Source organism: Catharus ustulatus, chromosome 30 (assembly GCF_009819885.2).
Source record: "Catharus ustulatus isolate bCatUst1 chromosome 30, bCatUst1.pri.v2, whole genome shotgun sequence".
NCBI lineage: Eukaryota > Metazoa > Chordata > Aves > Passeriformes > Turdidae > Catharus > Catharus ustulatus.
The window spans coordinates 1,057,158-1,075,110 of record NC_046250.1 but is presented as its reverse complement, the minus strand read 5'-3'; the positions used below and the strand labels follow the sequence as shown (position 1 = coordinate 1,075,110).

The 17,953-nt window shown below is 44.8% G+C and overlaps 1 protein-coding gene across 2 annotated transcripts; it reads right to left on the bottom strand.

The window, feature by feature from the left end:
• Positions 1–65: 65 nt before the first annotated feature.
• HORMAD1 (HORMA domain containing 1) lies at positions 66–16,929 on the bottom strand. Of its 2 annotated transcripts, XM_033083004.1 has the most exons (15): positions 16,854–16,929; positions 16,215–16,307; positions 16,032–16,083; positions 15,574–15,718; positions 15,237–15,300; positions 13,674–13,710; positions 13,280–13,300; positions 13,156–13,182; positions 12,522–12,589; positions 10,481–10,632; positions 8,733–8,938; positions 8,192–8,255; positions 3,147–3,214; positions 2,406–2,489; positions 66–914 (listed from the first exon to the last, which is right to left on the bottom strand). In XM_033083004.1, exons 3-15 carry the CDS (start codon positions 16,062–16,064, stop codon positions 834–836), a joined length of 1,050 nt encoding a protein of 349 aa, XP_032938895.1. In that variant the 5' UTR covers positions 16,065–16,083; positions 16,215–16,307; positions 16,854–16,929; the 3' UTR covers positions 66–833. The 2 variants fall into 2 exon arrangements, with proteins under 2 accessions (XP_032938895.1, XP_032938896.1); XM_033083005.1 differs by lacking the exon at positions 13,280–13,300.
• Between the last annotated feature and the right edge of the window lie 1,024 nt (positions 16,930–17,953).

The following is a 17,953-nucleotide window of genomic DNA, read 5'->3' as shown; positions in this document are numbered from 1 at the left end:
ATCCCATCCCATCCCATCCCATCCCATCCCATCCCATCCCATCCGTAACGGAACACGCTGCTGCCAAAGGTGAAGCCGTTTAACAGAGGACTGATGATGAACATTCTTAATTGAAAAGTCAAACCCGTCAGGAAACGTTCATTGGGCTTCACTCCCGTTTCCCGAGGCAGCCGCGTTAATTAACGTTAATTGCTGCTGCTGGAGGAGGACGTGGCAGTGTCCAGCCTCTGCCAGAACTCGCTCTGAGGACACCCAGGGCTCTCACACCTCGGGACAGACACTGCCATGGATACCTGGCATCACAAACTCCTGCATTCACGCAGGGAAGCTGGAATTTAAGGCATGAAGAGAGCTGGTTTTTCACCTGAGTGTGGTGCTTCTGGTCTGGAAGAAATGCAAAGCATCCAACTCCTCCAACTGTCCCGGTAGGAAAAGCAAAAACTGCAACCACAAAACTGTAACAGCCTGTAACTGCCAGCCCAGCCCTCTGGAAAGCTCTGGAAATCACCCCAAAACAGGAGAGGTTTTGGGGCAGGCAGGCTCTGAGTGAGCTCAGAATCACAGCCCACAGGCACTGGTGAAACCTTGTGCTGGGGGATGAATTTATCCCATCACCATCAGGACCTGGATGTGCCTGAACTGGGGCCAGCCCACAAATCCCCAAACCCAAGGATTTCTGATCTAAGTGAGCTTGGAATTGTTCAGCTGGGCTTCCTGACATTTTCCTTGCTTAAAACACACTTCCACAGGACTGCTAATGGAGCAGAAAAGATCCTCAAAACCCAACAGTCACGTGGAACATCCAACTGGGAGTGGAAAACTCGGCACAGCACCTAGAACTGCTCCTTGGGCTCGCTCAGCTTCCTCCTTTTGGGCAGCACATCCTGGCTGGAGCACAGCTCAGCCTGGTGCACCTGCCAAGGAAAAGCAACACAGGGAATTACAGCAGCTCAGAACAGGGCACAGAGTGTGACACAGCCAGAGCCTCACCCCAGTCCCTGCCCACAGGAACAGCTGGATATTATTTCCTGGCAGAACTGAGCAAGTGAAGGAAGGCTGGGATGGATTCCTGCTGCCACAGGAACAGGGAGTTGTGGGTTCAGACTGAAGAAGGGCAAGTTGAGGTTGGAGATATGGGAGAAATTGTTCCCTGGGAGGGTGAAGAGATCCTGGCACAGATAATTCCATGGATGTCCCATCCCTGGCAGTGCCCAAGGCCAGGCTGGACAGGGCTTGGAGCAGCCTGGGACAGTGGAAGGTGTCCCTGCCATGGCAGGGGTGGCTCTGGATGGGATTTAAGGTCCTTCCATCCAAGCAATCCATGATTCCATGGTTCCAAAGCAAAGCTGGCCCTGCCCCTGCACAGTCCCAGCCCAGGAGCAGCACCAGGAGGGCTCTGCACCCTGCTCTGTCCCAGCCTCCTGAGAGCTCTGTCCTGCTGAGTTTCCATGAAAAGACAACAGTGAACCTTTAGCTCCACTGTCCTTTTGGTTATTTAAATCACTTGTGTTTTGTTTAATAATTTTATTACTAAGTTCAGTAAAATCTCTCTGAAAAATACACAGGGATAGGGAGCAGACAGAAAAACCTTTTTTTTTTTCGTCACATCACTGAGTAATGAAAAGCAGTGAATATCACTGGTTGGAAACAGGGAGAGACCTCAGAGCTCACCCAGTGCCACCTCTGCCATGGCAGGGACACCTCCCACTGTCCCAGGTGCTCCAAACCCCATCCAAGCTGCCCTTGGACACTGCCAGGGATCCAGGGAAAGCCACAGCTCCTCTGGGAATTCCTTCCCAGCCCTGCCCACCCTCACAGGGAACAATTCCTTGCATAAAAGAGTGAAAAATTCATCCCACAGGATTTGGAGAAGGATCTGCCCCCCTCACTCAGCATTCCCAATATTCCAAACACCAGCTCTGGGTGAAAGCCCCCAAAGCAGTGAAGGAACAGCACACACAAATCCCAGCTGTGTCAGGTGGGAAGGATTTGGGGTCCCACAAGCAGCACTGCCTGCCAGACTGATCTGATGAAGGAAACAAAAAGGATTTTTGTGGAATGAAGGAGTCTCAGAGGTGAGGGTATCATTTTGGCCCAGTGTTTCCCAAGGAAGCACTTGGTGAACTGAGCTGGGGAGCTCTGCTGGCACAAACTCCACAAAGTTTCCTGAAACCAGCAGGAAATTTGGCAGGATATCAACTGAAAACTAAGGAATCTTTCTCAACCTGCATTAAATCAGCTTCTAACTCTTTGGGACAGATTTGGTTTTGACAGAATTGAATTGAATGGGAATTTAGGAAGTGATGAGAATTTCATTCTGTCAATAGCAAATGCATTCAAGCTCTGAGTTTTTATTCACTGTTTCCAACAGAAATGATGACAATTAAAGAAAAACTGATACTAACAATGCAGCTTTGGAATATCTTCCCACTTCTTGTCCTGCTCTCTGACACAATCAGCTCAGATGTTTTACGGGTCAACTGATCAACCTGAAATCAGAAAAAAAGATTTTGCCTTGTGAGAGCAGCAAAAAAACACAGCCAGGAAAGCAGAGCAGGGCTCAGTGCTGGGGCATTCACTGTTCTGAGCAGTGCCTGAGCCAAAACTGAAATATGGGAGAATTAAAAAGGTGATAACCCATGGAAGTGGCAGCTTTTCCAGCTGGGTGTGCTGGAGGGCCCTGGCAGAGAAGCTCTGCTGGTTTTGTTCAGTAAATCACACACTTACCTACAGCTATCCTGTCTTAAGAAATCTTAAGGACCTGTGTGAAGCAGTCCTCCACGTATAAATGCCACCAATTTCTACATGCAGGGAATATAACCTGAGTTATAAACTTGAATTTTTAAAGTTTGAATCAACTTTTAAACAGGCTTTGTCAGAATTAGCAGTGGGATTCCTGTTAGGGATTTATTAACATGGAAATGAAATTTCCCCTTTTCACTCACAGTCACAGCACTGCTTGTTTTGAGAGCTGGATTTCAGAGGAACAGCCTTTTGTCAGTGCTTTAGAATAGTTTTGGAAAACACCAGGAAGGAAAATGTAAAGGAATTTTGCAGCTGGAAATAGTGACTGTGGGAAATAAATTCATGAATCACTGAGAGGAGGGAAGGTAAAAGCTGAAGATGACAGGGCAGAGTTTCCATACCTGAGGGTTAGAATCACAGGGGGGAGTCTGGATCCCTCCAGCTTCCTCTGCATGAGCTGAACTCTTCTCTGAAAGAAGGAAAGAGTTGGGGAGTCCAATAAAGCTGTTAACAACAGCACACCAACATCCCAGAGCAAACAACACCTGCTGTGCCCCAGGGAACACTTTTAACTGCTGGGAGCAGCTGCTTCCAGAGCTCTGTGTGCACGTCCATAACTCCAGCAAGCTTTGAAATTACAGTAATTTTACAATTATAAGCCACACATTACAACACAGGGTGTGATCAAAGGTGTCTGTTCTATCACCATCTGCTGAGGGTGGGGCAGTGATCCTGATCTCTGTGGGAGATATTCTGCTAATGGGCATCCATTGAAACCAGCTGGGGCAGTGTTCTTTATCTCCATGGGATATCTCCTGTTCATGGCCATGGTTTATAAACCAGCTGGGGCAGTGTTCTTTATCTCCATGGGATATCTCCTGTTAATGGCCATGGTTTATAAACCAGGCAGGGCAGTGTTCTTTATCTTTTCACAACCCATCCTTCCTCCAGCCAGTCATTTTCTGCTCATGGCCATTGAGTCCCACTGTGGCACTGATAAAATTACTGCATCCCATTGGGAGTTGCTCCAGCCAGGGGGAAGAGCCCAACATTTCTTCCCAAGATAAAAACAGAGGGTTTGGGACACTAAGGGAGCCCCTTTCTCCACTGGACTCCAGAGGAAAACCGGATTTCTCCACATCACCACTGGAGCTCCGGAGGGAAACTGCACCTTGTACAGGAGCACTGCTCCAACTGAGCCACATCTGTCACTGCAGGAGGATGCAGCCACCATGGGATGGGACTGCTGCCAACACCCTGCCTGACTGATGGGGTGTCAGGTTGTACTCTGACTGTGTCAGGGTTTGGGGTTTGTTTCTTTGTAGTGCTGTATTTCTATTTTAATTTCCCTAGTAAAGAACTGTTATTCCTAATTCCCATATCTTTGCCTGAGAGCCCCTTGATTTCAAAATTATAATAATTTGGAGGGAGGGGGTTTACATTCTCCATTTCAAAGAGAAGCTCCTGCCTTTCTCAGCAGACACCTGTCCTCCAAACTAAAACAGCAACTTTTCCTTCTTTGTCCATATATAAGCCACACCTGATTATAAGCCACACTTTGGGTTCAGACCAAAATTTTAGTCAAAATGGTGCAGCTTATAATGGTGAAATTACTGTTTTCTTTAACTCAGCCATTTCACCCAGCTCACTGCAGAGCCCAGGCTCACACCCATGATCACACCAGAGGGGGCTTGAGCCCAGGTCCTTCACACACTGCAGGGATTTGGTTCAAGGCTGGAGCCTCAGGAGCCTGATCTGTGCTGCAGGACAGGGAAAAGGTCACAGCTCCTGAAGGCACCAGGAACAGCTCCCCAGGGGGAGCAGGCACTTCCTAACCCATGCTGGCTTTTCTAGGATAAAGATAAAAGCATGGAATGGTAAATGGAGGATTGTGCATCAGCTGTGGAAACAACAGAGGAATCTCAGGGTGACAAATGTTTTCCCTGTGTCTCGTAATTCCTGTAAATAAAATATTTGTCAGCTCCCTAGGATAAGAATTGTGCATGGTTTAGGAACTTTTATGACTTTTTTAAAAGAATCAGACACACCTTCACGGGGTAATTCCAGTTCTGCAGCCTACTAGAATTGTCAGAACAAAAATGCTCATGTGCCTGTGCTGTTTCCTACACATTTCCACCATTATTTCTGATCAGCACAGAAATGGGAGCTGGTTTGGCAAAGCTGTGTGGGTTCATTTTTATATAATAAAATAATACTTCAAAAATTGTGCTACAAATATAAAACAAAAGATCAAAACATATAGTAAAAAATTACCCAAAACCAACAACAAAAAAATCACCTAGCCATTACCCAAAATACAAAAAAACCCCAAAACCACTATACTATGCCATTCTAAATATAATAAATATAATAAAATTAAAAACCTCTTAACAAAAAACTCAAAAACCCCGTGTCCCACTGCATAACAAAACATAACAGCTTTCCAGTACCCAAAGTTTCCAAAACCAAAATATATAAAATATATAAATAAATATATAAATAAATATAAATATATATACAAATAAAATATACAAATTATCCAGCCCAACCATTCCCCAAATAACCAACCAACTACCCAATAATCCCACCCTTTTACCCCCAAAATCACAACAGACTAACAACTTTCAAATTCACTTCCTTTTTACAAAATTATCATACTATAATATCTACAAAAATAACAAAAACATCACAAAAACCTCCCAAATTTTCTAATTATAAACAACAAAAAAAAAATTTAAAACTTAGAGTTTTTAATCTATTATTTCAACAAACTATAATAAAAATTTAACAGTTTTAATTCAAGATTAAAGCCCTCCACTTGTTGTTCCATCCAGCAAGCTCACATGTTTACTGCTCCAAAAACCCCAAACCCAACATTTGAAATGTTTTCTGTACAGCAAATGGGTTCCAGATTGTCTGGAATCTTCTCCCCTCCAAGGAGAGCAGATCAACAAGCAGCAATTCCTCCTTCAGTTTGTTTGGCAGCAAAGTTCAGTGCTCAGGCCCCTGGGCTGAACTGGGAAATGTGAACACAAAGCATCCCCTGCTTTATCTGACATCTGCAACGGAAGCTCCTGAGCTCCCTGAGGACAAGTTGGTGTCTCAAGTTTGGAGCTGGAGACAGTCTGGGTGCACATCTTGGAGCTCTGATTAAAGCCACCAGTGGGGAGTTACCAGAATAGTTATTTACAGTAATTTCACAATTATAAGGCACACATTACAATAGAGAGTGTGATCAAAGGTGTCTGTTCTATCACCATCTGGTGAGGGTGGGGCAGTGATCCTGATCTCTGTGGGAGATATTCTGCTAATGGGCATCCATTGAAACCAGCTGGGGCAGTGTTCTTTATCTCCATGGGATATCTCCTGTTAATGGCCATGTTTTATAAACCAGCTGGGGCAGTGTTCTTTATCTCCATGGGATATCTCCTGTTCATGGCCATGTTTTATAAACCAGCTGGGGCAGTGTTCTTTATCTCCATGGGATATCTCCTGTTCATGGCCATGTTTTATAAACCAGCTGGGGCAGTGTTCTTTATCTTTTCACAACCCATCCTTCCTCCAGCCAGTCATTTTCTGCTCATGGCCATTGAGTCCCACTGTGGCACTGATAAAATTACTGCATCCCATTGGGAGTTGCTCCAGCCAGGGGGAAGGGCCCAACATTTCTTACCAAGATAAAAACAGAGGGTTTGGGACACTAAGGGAGCCCCTTTCTCCACTGGACTCCAGAGGAAAACCGGATTTCTCCACATCACCACTGGAGCTCCGGAGGGAAACTGCACCTTGTACAGGAGCACTGCTCCAACTGAGCCACATCTGTCACTGCAGGAGGATGCAGCCACCATGGGATGGGACTGCTGCCAACACCCTGCCTGACTGATGGGGTGTCAGGTTGTACTCTGGCTGTGTCAGGGTTTGGGGTTTGTTCTTTGTAGTGCTGTATTTCTATTTTAATTTCCCTAGTAAAGAACTGTTATTCCTAATTCCCATATCTGTGCCTGAAAGCCCCTTGATTTCAAAATTATAATAATTTAGAGGGAGGGGGTTTACATTCTCCACTTCAAAGAGAAGTTCCTGCCTTTCTCAGTAGATACCTGTCCCCTTAAAACAGCAACTTTTCATTCTTTGTCCATATATAAGCCACACCTGATTATAAGCCGCACTTCGGGTTTGGACCAAAATTTTAGTCAAAATGGTGCAGCTTATAATGGTGAAATTACTGTACAGACAGCTTTTATTTACAGGGTTAGCAAAAATACTCGAACAAACTCATTTTTGTGGGATTCATACTAACAAAAATACTTTGTTAGAACTTGTACCTATTAAAGGAAAGGCTCAGAGAGTTGGGATTGTTCAGCCTGCAGAAGAGAAAGCTCCAAGGAGATTTCAGAGCTTCTTCCAGCACCTAAAGGGGCTCCAGGAGAGCTGGAGGGGGCCTGGGGACAAGGGATGGAGGGGCAGGACACAGGGAATGGCTGCACAGTGCCAGAGGGCAGGGCTGGATGGGATTTTGGGGGAATTGTTCCCTGGGAGGGTGGGCAGGCCCCGGCACAGGGTGCCCCTGGATCCCTGGAAGTGTCCAAGGCCAGGTTGGAGCCACCTGTGACAGTGGGAGGTGACCCTGCCATGGCAGGGGGTGGCACTGGATGAGCTTTAAGGTGCCTCCCAACCCAAACCATTCTGGGATGACAAAAAAAGTTCACTTAGAATTCTCAAAGTGCTCCAGGCAAAGGCAGCAGAGCACAAACAGCTGGAAAAGGCACTCAAACAGGAAGCAGCACAAACACAGAATGGTTCACAACACAAAACACATCCTGCTGAAGTCACTGCAGCAGGAGCAGCAGCTCCCTTTGGAGGTGTTTCACAGGAGCTACCAGAACACAACAAGTCCTGCACAGCCCCAGGCTGCAGGTGTGGGGTGCACAGTGGGATTCTGGACTACTGAAAGGATAACAGGGGGATTCCTGATGAATTGAAGCCCAAAAATTTAAAAATAAAAAACACCAGACCCAGGCCATTGGTTTTTGCACAGAGAATTCTGCTTCCCAGGTTTGCAATCATGAGCTCAACAGTACAAGACCTCTGCAAGCTTAATGTGCAAACTGTTATCAAAAACTAAATAAATCAGTAATTATCAGTAATAAAAAGAGTAGAAAAAGCAAATAAAATTTATTTCTAAATATAAACCCTATTCAATTTGGCTTATCTGATAAAATGGAGCAGAAGATCAGAATTTTGAACATGAAAATACATTAATCATGTTTTAACATGTTAACATTTATTAACCAAGTGCTTCACAGAATGAAGCCCTGGTAGAAAATAAAGGCACAGTCATATGTGAAAAAAAGAATGAAAATTTAAATATAGAAAATGGAGGGTTTTGTTTGAGTAACATCAGAAAAAAGGGACAACTCAGAGATTGAAAAATATCTACAAATATTACCTTGAGCTTCTGAAATATTCACATGATTCTTATCTTCCATTTCATTATCCAAGACAGGATCCTCCTAGATTAAGAAACAGATCTGTCACTTACTGCAGGCACACAAGGAAGGTTTCTACTCAGATGATTAAGGACACACTTATTAGATGGATTTGTGGTGGAATAAACTGAAATAAGTGATGATCAGAGGCTCCATCTGTGCCCTGTGCTGGGACACATGGCAGTGTCCCCATGGCATGAGCTGTCCTCACCCTTGCACTGCTTCAACAGTGACAGGCTGTAAACTGGAGCAGTAAAACAAAGGAAAAATAGATTTTAAATAAAGGAAAAAATAGACTGAAGACATATTATCCTGTTTCAGCATATCTGAAAATAGAGGGGGTGATGGTTTACACACAGTGAAACAATAATGGCTTTTTTCTAGATGATACATCACCAAAAAAAAAAAAATAAAAAATCAACAAGTTCCACAAAACAAAGTCTGTGCTTTTACACTCATGTCCTGGCTCTCTTCTGGATCATCTCTGCTCACTGCACCCACCTGGAGAGGCTCAGCAGCCTCCTCCTGCTCCAGGATGTTCTTATCCACATTCTCCATGCGCTGTTTCTCAGTTGTAATTTTCAGTTTGAGCAGATGGAAAGATGTTGGCACTTCCCCCACATTCAGGTACATGGGCTCCTCCCTAAACAACAGCCCCTCATCCCTGGCCTCCTTGAAGCCTGGAGGTTGGTAATCAGGAGGTGTAACTGCAGAGAAAATTCATTCAATGGGTTAGAATGAAACTTGTTCTTGCAAAATAATTTAAACTTTTTTCCCCTTTAAATAGAGAGAGTTACTACAAAAAAAAACTGTGTGTGGGGAGGGGAGTAATCAATATTCAATTTGAGTAAATGGGCAAACTGGGCAAAGCCCAGTTAAAGCTCTTTGGAATGGGTTGTAGATACAGAGAGAGAAAACAGAAGCTCTGATTTGTCACTGTAAGGCAGTAACACCCTGAAAACAGAGCCAGACATTTGGGCAGTCATCAAACCAGAACCAGGCTGGGAAATGATGCCATAGCCTACCACAATGTGGGGAACTCCAAGTGTTTTAAAACACAGCCAAAGCCAATGAAATCAGTGGTAGGATTGTGCTCCTGCAGTGAGAGCACATCCCTTCCCCTTGGAGATCCCAAACTGTCCTGGAAAAAGCCACATGTGAAAAACCTCATCTAACAAATCCCACAGCCACAAAGATTGCAGTAATTTCAAGATTATAAGCCCCATGTTACAATACAGGGTGTGATAAAAGGTGTCTGTTCTGTCACCATCTGTTGAGGGTGGGGCAGTGATCCTGATCTCTATGGGAGATATTCTGCTAATGGGCATCCATTGAAACCAGCTGGGGCAGTGTTCTTTATCTCCATGGGATATCTCCTGTTCATGGCCATGGTTTATAAACCAGCTGGGGTAGTGTTCTTTATCTCCATGGGATATCTCCTGTTCATGGCCATGTTTTATAAACCAGCTGGGGCAGTGTTCTTTATCTTTTCACAGCCCATCCTTCCTCCAGCCAGTCATTTTCTGCTCATGGCCATTGAGTCCCACTGTAGCACTGATAAAATTACTGCATCCCATTGGCAGTTGCTCCAGCCAGGGGGAAGAGCCCAACATTTCTTCCCAAGATAAAAACAGAGGTTTTGGGACACTAAGGGAGCCCCTTTCTCCACTGGACTCCAGAGGAAAACCGGATTTCTCCACATCACCACTGGAGCTCCGGAGGGAAACTGCACCTTGTACAGGAGCACTGCTCCAACTGAGCCACATCTGTCACTGCAGGAGGATGCAGCCACCATGGAATGGGACTGCTGCCAACACCCTGCCTGACTGATGGGGTGTCAGGTTGTACTCTGACTGTGTCAGGGTTTGGGGTTTGTTTCTTTGTAGTGCTGTATTTCTATTTTAATTACCCTAGTAAAGAACTGTTATTCCTAATTCCCATATCTTTGCCTGAGAGCCCCTTGATTTCAAAATTATAATAATTTGGAGGGAGGGGGTTTACATTCTCCATTTCAAAGAGAAGCTCCTGCCTTTCTCAGCAGACACCTGTCCTCCAAACTAAAACAGCAACTTTTCGTTCTTTGTCCATATATAAGCCGCAGCGGATTATAAGCCGCACTTCGGGTTCGGACCAAAATTTTAGTCAAAATGGTGCAGCTTATAATGGTGAAATTACTGCACACTGAAATATTCCCTGGCATTGCTGTGCAGTGTGAGCACAGCTGATAAATCAGTGCCATGGCAATGTACCCTCATCATAGTAGAGCAGCTTCATGGTGAGGCAGACGTCGCCGGGCAGAGGGCTCAGGTTCTGCATGAGGATGAAGATCTTGCGGATGAGGAGGATGCTGGCCCTCTTGGTGTCTGCACAGGGGATGCTGGGCTCACACTTCCTGTCCTTGCTAAAACACACAGCAGCCAGATTGCTTTTAGACAGCTGCTTCTGGTATTAAAAGACAACTGTTTATCATGAGAAGCATCCTGTTTATTGCCTGAGGTCTGAGATCACGAGCACTGCAGCTCCCAGCCCTGCCCGAGTGCTGCCTGGTCTCTGTCCCCTGGGAGATCAAACCCTGAGCCAGGGACACCAGGAGAGTTTAGGGATCAGCACCTGGCTTCAACTGCTCTGTCCTACATCACACAGAGCTGAAACACCAGTCTGAAAGAAAAAGGAGGTACCTGTGAAAGCCCCACTTCTGTGAAGTCCTACCTTGCTTCCCTTAATTAAGTCCATCTATTGACTATTACAAATGGGTAATGATAATAAAGTTGGTGCCCAAAGCACTTTTGGCATCCAGTTCCAACACTTCCATGCTCCCATTTCACCAGAAGCTGACCAAAATCCCACTCAATGCTAAAACTCCTCCCTCTGTTCCCCATCTGAGGCACCCCAGAAGCTGCAGAGCAGGGCAGGTACCAGGGGTTACTGCTTTGTGTGTCAGCATTCCCTGAACTGTGATGGATTCAGACCTCTCACCCCTCTCCAGCTGGTTATTTCCTGCCATGCTGGGGTCACAGGAGTAGCCTCACATCTGTTTTCAAACTGAATTTATCCTGTTCCACTAAGGCAACCTGGTGTGGCCAAGAGTCACATCCCAGTGTTTGTTAAAAGCCCTTTGACAGGCAAGGAACTAAACCCAGCTCAAGGGTCTGCAGCACTGCAGCCTCTATTTTAATTTAAGGAGCATTTTATGCAGGAGGGAAGTTGCAAGGAGTTAGGCAACAATTAACTGTATTTCAGTTGTTTGCTGTAACATAAGCCATTTCCCTGTAGCTGTGACTAAGCAGAATTATTTTTTTTTTTAGGGTTAGGGTGCCCCACCATCCCTGTGGTGGAAGAGGGTCTGGAGGAGATGTGGAGCAGGGCTGTGTCCCCAAAACTCCAGCAGGAGTACAAGGTGCCACTGCCCACAGCTGCTACCAGAAATGACCTGATCTCAGCACAGGGGGAGCTGAGCAGTGCCTTCATTTCAGGTAAAGTTCTGGGGATTGAATGGGTGAACTCGTGGGGTCACACCCCCCACCATCTCCTTGAGTTTGCCAGACTGATACAGGGGAAGTGAAGCTGTGGTTTGGCCCAAAAAGTGTAAAAATTAAACAAGGGGATTCTGAAGAAGAGAGGAATTGGCTGCAGCAGCTTCACAGAACCACCAATCCTTTGGGTGGGAAGGGAACATGAAGCCCATCCCACCCCGCCATAGCAGGGACACCTCCCACTGTCCCAGGCTGCTCCAGCCCTGCCCAGCCTGGTCCTGTGCACTGCCAGGGGTCCAGGGGCAGCCACAGCTGCTCTGGGCACCTGTGCCAGGGTCTGCCCACCCTGACAGGGAGGAACTTCCCCTGTACATCCAATCCAAACCTGCCCTCTGCCAGTTCCCACCCCGGGATCCCCAGTGTCCTCAGCTCAGCAATGGGAATTCCACCATGACTGAGCCATGAATCACAACTTAGCTTTGCTCACATTCCTATTGTGGTTTTGGTGCATTTTCTATAAATAGAATTCCTCATTTAGCAGAAAATTAACATTCAGTATCTTCAGATAAGTAAATCTGGTGTGAAGTTCACCCACCCACACATGGAGCATCTCAAAGATCCTGGTCACTGAGCATCACCTTCTGACTGGATATTAAAATAATGAGTATAATCAAACAAAATGATTAACTGCATTTTAGCAAGTCTAAGCTAGTAGTGTATGTTGATAAAATTAGCCTCAAGAAGCAGAATTTAAAAAGCAAGCACCAAACAGATCAATGCAGAGTTCTGTCACCCAGGTGTGTCCCAGGGGCTGTACCTGCCAAAATCCAGGAGGGGCCCATTCTGGGTGTACTTGAACTTGAAGTGGTAACACTCTGTGACTGTCTGCAAACAAAGCCAGGAATTATTCACCCAACCCTGAACACTCCTGCTGCAGCTCTGCTCAGTTATCTATTAATTAAAGAAAATAACTCCAGCCCAACTCCCATCCACTTACACGTGCTGAATCCTAATCCTCTAACAATTAACAGTAAAAAATGCATAAAACTGTTTAAAACATAACAAAAATTATGATTCTTTCCCAGGAATCAGTGTGATAAAATATTTTGAAATATCAGCTGAAGTTTCCCTTTTCAAGCACTATGAAAATGTTTCACACATGGAACAGATGTGGTGACACCCACTGGTTTTTGTGTTTTCCACAAAAGTCCCATAAACTTGTGGGGCAGAGTCAGGATGAGGAACCTTTATGGACATCTCACTCTGCAATGAATTTTGGTTTGTGCAATTCCACACATGGCAATTCCCACTGACTCCAGTCATTTTTACACCTGGTGTTTCACTGAGTTCTTTTTCAATGAATGTGCATGTTAAATATCCCTGCCTGTACCCACATTTCACTACATCCCCACTATCATCAGTCATGCCATGAGATATTCCAGCAGATTTACCTGAGGATCTTCTGGCTGGGTATAGACCTGCATTTTTAAAGAAAAGAGAGGTAGCAGAATGAGAACTGCACATCCCTCAGAGAACATCCCCTAAAATGTGTCCCTGTCTTTCAGAGATACTCACTGCTAGGACAATCTGTCTCAGCTGGCAGGAACATAAACAGGGAGGAAAAAAAAAGAACATTAAATGTATTTCCCTGCCCATTTCTGCTGCCCAAGTTGCTTTGTCTCTCTAGCTCTAGAATCCAACACAGGCAAGTAAAGCCTGCTGTAGGAAAAGCCTCTTCACTCCTGTGGGAGGAGAGGACTCAGCTGCAGAAGAAAACACCCACAGATCTCAGATCTCTCTGGCTTTCTGTGCTGCTGTTTACAAGAATTTTCTGCAGAAATGCCTGTGCATCCCACACTGCAGCTGAGTGAGCTCAGCTGCTCCCTGAGCAGTCCTACAACTACTCTGGCACAGATAAGGGACTTAAAGAAACATTTCAACCCAACTGAAACGAGACTGGAGCACTTACGTATTTCTTCTGCAAGGCATCATAGCATCCTAACATCCTGCAAAAACCAAAGCACATTGGCCATCTACTACCAATTCTCACTTGTTTCTCACTAAATCAAACAGCAGCAAAAAAATGGAACTCTTGTGTTTAGTTTTACTGTATTAAAGCAATAAATAAAAAACTTATTCCATCCTTCTGTCTTATTAGCAGTGATACAGCAATGACTATCTTTGTAACACCAAACCACCCCAACCTCTTGAAAGAATAATTCAAAACAAAATGTGTAGGTAAATTCATTCAAAATAAAATCTGCAGGTAAATCATTAGTAAAAGCATATTGCACTACTTCAAACATTTTCTAATATACAATCAGGGGAGCAGCTTGGTCTGATTGCAGGAGTCCTCATCCATGGCAGAGCTTCAAGGTTCCTTCCAACCCAAACCATTCCATGATTTCAGCATAAATCAGTAATTCAGCTGAACAGCAACACTGCTGAAGCACAAAGGAGTTACTGCCTTTATTTAGATGCTGCCATTTCCTTTTTATAAAAAAGCCAAACGTGGAAACAAAACTTACCCTATTTTTTTCTTTCTAATGTTCCTTTCAATGAGAGCCAACAAACAAAAATGGGGTTTGGTGTGCATGTGATGCTGGGGCAAGGGAGGTCATTCACCTGGGAGCTCCCAACAGGTACCAACCCTTCCCAAAAAGCAGGGAGCCTGTCCTGCTCAGCCTCCACTGAACTGCCCTCATTTGCTTTCCCTTAATTAAAGTCACTCCACTGACTTGGACCCAAATCAGTAATGATAATAAACCTGGTGCCAACATTTCCATGCTCCCATTGCAGCAGCAGCTGACCCAAATCCCTCTGACCCTTCTGTTTCCTCACCCACAGAAGATCCAGGAGGAAATTCCAGCTTTTCCCCTCCCTCTCTGTGACAGCACATGGCTGACTCCACCTTTAATTGAATCAACACTCAGCAGTGCCAGGGGGTGAGTGCAGCCTGGTACAGTGGGGAAAAGGGGCAAAGAACCTCTGTGGAGGTAACAAAATATAAAACTGAGGAAAAGACCTTACAGAGGTTTCTAAAAAGCAAGGAGAGCAGCAGGAACAGACCTCAGAGGTCCTGTGAGCACAAAAAAACCAGAATAAGCAGCTCAGCCCCAGCTGTGGCAGTGCTCAAGCCTGGCAGTCCCACTCTTACAGAATCTGTGAGCAGGATGTTTAAATTTAAGACACAAAATGGTGCCATTGAGTCCCCTAGCCAACTAGAGAGGAACTACTGGTTACTTTTGCATTTCTGTGCACCCTTGAGTACTCCTGAGCACCTAGAGGAATGGAGTACACCTAATATTAGATATTTAGTATTTATATAGTAAATACCAAATACAGTCACCCTGCAAACAGAGATTTGTGCTCTCCTAAGCCCTGAGCTGAAAACACAATTGTTACATCAATGACACAATGTGAGCTGCTTGCTTACAGCAAAAGAATTTTTGCCTTTTATCTCAAACAACCAGGAAGGAACCTTAGAGCACCGACTGAGGAGGTGTTACCTGTGTGCTGGAACCAAACCTACCATTTCACCAGCTGGGTAGAGCCAGGACAGCTCTTGTCTTCACGCAGAATTTTGACACAGACATCTCGAAAAAAACCCCAAAAATACACACAGTTACTTAGGATAAAATGCAATGAAAAGTTCATTGCTTAAAAGTAATAAACTAGAAGCAATAAAATTAACATGAGTGACAAGCTTGAGTTAGCAGAAGCAATAACAAAATTTAATTAATTCATTAGTGAAGTTTTCATTACTTGCACTGAAATGGCATCCATTCATTAAAAAGACCAAGTGGCTTTAAAAACAACTCCAGGACAACTTTTTTTTTTTTCAAATTATCATGGAAACAACTTGTTACCATCCATGTATCTGGTTCCATAGGCACTCTCAGGAAAGATTCCCCTCAGGTAGGTGATGCAGGACACTGCCACTGCCAGGAGCCTCTTCACCAGCATCAGGGATTGCTGCTCCGTGGCTATTTTCTTGGGAAATACAACTGCACTCTGAAAACCACAGCAAGAAACCAATTAAACCTACAGCAACAGACCCAAACAGGTGATTTATGAAGTTAAGTTTGTGTTACACAAGCACAAGTTAAGTTTGGTGTTACAATATTTGTAGGACACAGCTGGTTTCTACCAAGCATGAGACAACACAGATCAGATAATTTTTCTAATTTTTTTCCTATATATTCTTTATTCATAATTAAAAGACTGAATTAGCCTGCTTTTTTACATGAAGAAATTTGCATTATTCCAGCCAAAATGCTCCCACTTTTCCCATTACTGTGCTGAAAAGACAGAAATAAAACCATACCACAGAATTCCTTTGCTTCTGAGCAGTTGCCATTCTGCACAGACTCCTGAGCCTGTCAATGAAACACCTGCATTAGCACCAGGGTGAGAAGGGCAGCAAGCCCAGCCTGCAGCTCTCCAGCTTCTCCAGAGCATTCCCTGGATTCACAAACACCTCCTGCACAATTTATCAGCTCCAACAAACCTGTAATTGTCACCAAGCAGAGCAGGACAGCTCCTCTAATCATCCCCAGTATCAGATGCTTGATTCTCACAGGAGCACAGGCTTCCCCTGAGGCTACAGAAGGATTAATAAGAACATTTATATTTGTATTTATATGAAATATGAACCTCCAAAGGCAATTCTCTTCAGTGCTAACTGGCACCCAACCTACGGGATTTTCAAAGGACTTTATGAAAAGGCTCCCCACGTTTCAGACTTGAGTTGCTTTTATCTATAATTTAAATGAGTATGGGAGAAACAGAACCCTGACCACCCTGAGCCTGACTCCACACAAGCTTCCCCCAAATCAGGAATATGACATGCAGCCACGTCTGAGGCCACGGAAAACACTTTTCCCAAGTTAACAGTGATCCCCCTCAGGAATCTCCATAACCCCCCGATCACAGCAGCCTCAGCCCAGAAAACACCCCCTGCTCCCTCCAGTCAAACTGAGCATGGAAGTGCGAACACAGAACGCTGCAGAGCAGCGCGAGGAGCCGGGCAACAAAACCTCAGCGGTGAGGGTGAGGTGCGATGCGGGTGAGTTGAGAAATAACCGAGGAAAAACTTCAGGAGAACGTGAGGTGAGAAGAAAGCAGACGAAGAAAGCGCCACCCTCACCTTCAGGGCGCCTTTTCCCGCGCTCGCCCTCAGCGGGCTCGGCCGAGGGGCCGTGTGCAAACGGAGGGGGCGGGGCTCGGCCGGAGGGCCGTGTGCAAACACAAGGAGCTGGGCTCGGACGAGGGGCCGTGTGCAAACGCAGGGGGCGGGGCCCGCCCTCAGCCGGTGCCGCGCGCTTGGCGCCAAAGCGGCGCGCGCAGCCCGCGCATGCGCAGTGCCCGACCCGCGCAGTTCCCGCCCCACGCATGCGCAGTTCCCGCGCTGTCGGCGCGGGGAATTGTGGGATGTTCTGAAGTGTGAGGGATCCACAGGGATCTCTCATTTTGGGAAAAACGAAGCGTTTTTTTGGTAGATTTAAAAAAAGTTTAATGAAAGACAATAAGAGATAATAAAGCAAGAAGTTACAACGGTCAGGTGCTTGGTATTCTGCCCATAGCGCACCTTAACTCAGAAAACATTTTGTTAAATGCATCAATCTGTTGCATATTCATAGACCTTTATGCATAATTCAAAATCACTCCCCCAGCCAGCAAATCAACATTTTTACTTTTTATCTTTTTTTTCCTTGTAGCTTCTTCTTGTCAGTGCACTCCCTAATAATGGAGATCAATAAATCCTTTCTCTGGAGTTGTGGTGTTCATCACCTCTGTCTTCATCCAGATAATCCAAGAATGTGAAGAATTTCCTGATTATCTTTTTACCATTCTCTAAATTAGTTACATAAACAACAACTTTTTACATCACCACGTTATAGTCCAAAAAATATATATATTTATCACTCCTATTTCTAAGTTTTGTTAATAGCAAAACTAAAAGAAACTATATTTATTTAGCAAAGTTTTCCAACATTATACATGTTTTCTATATACATGCATTTTAATGAGTTTATACACTACTGAAACATTCTTTTGAGCTTTTGATGTTGCAGGAACTCTTTTGTTTGATTTTATACTTACCCATGTGACATCCTGTAGATTAGGTCAATATATTTTATTCTTTCTTATAGTTTCATCCTGTTGTTTCACACTCCCTTATAATGAGGAGTTAAATTCTTTTAGGAATCTTCTCTGTGCTCTAGTTTTTGTCACTATTATCTTATT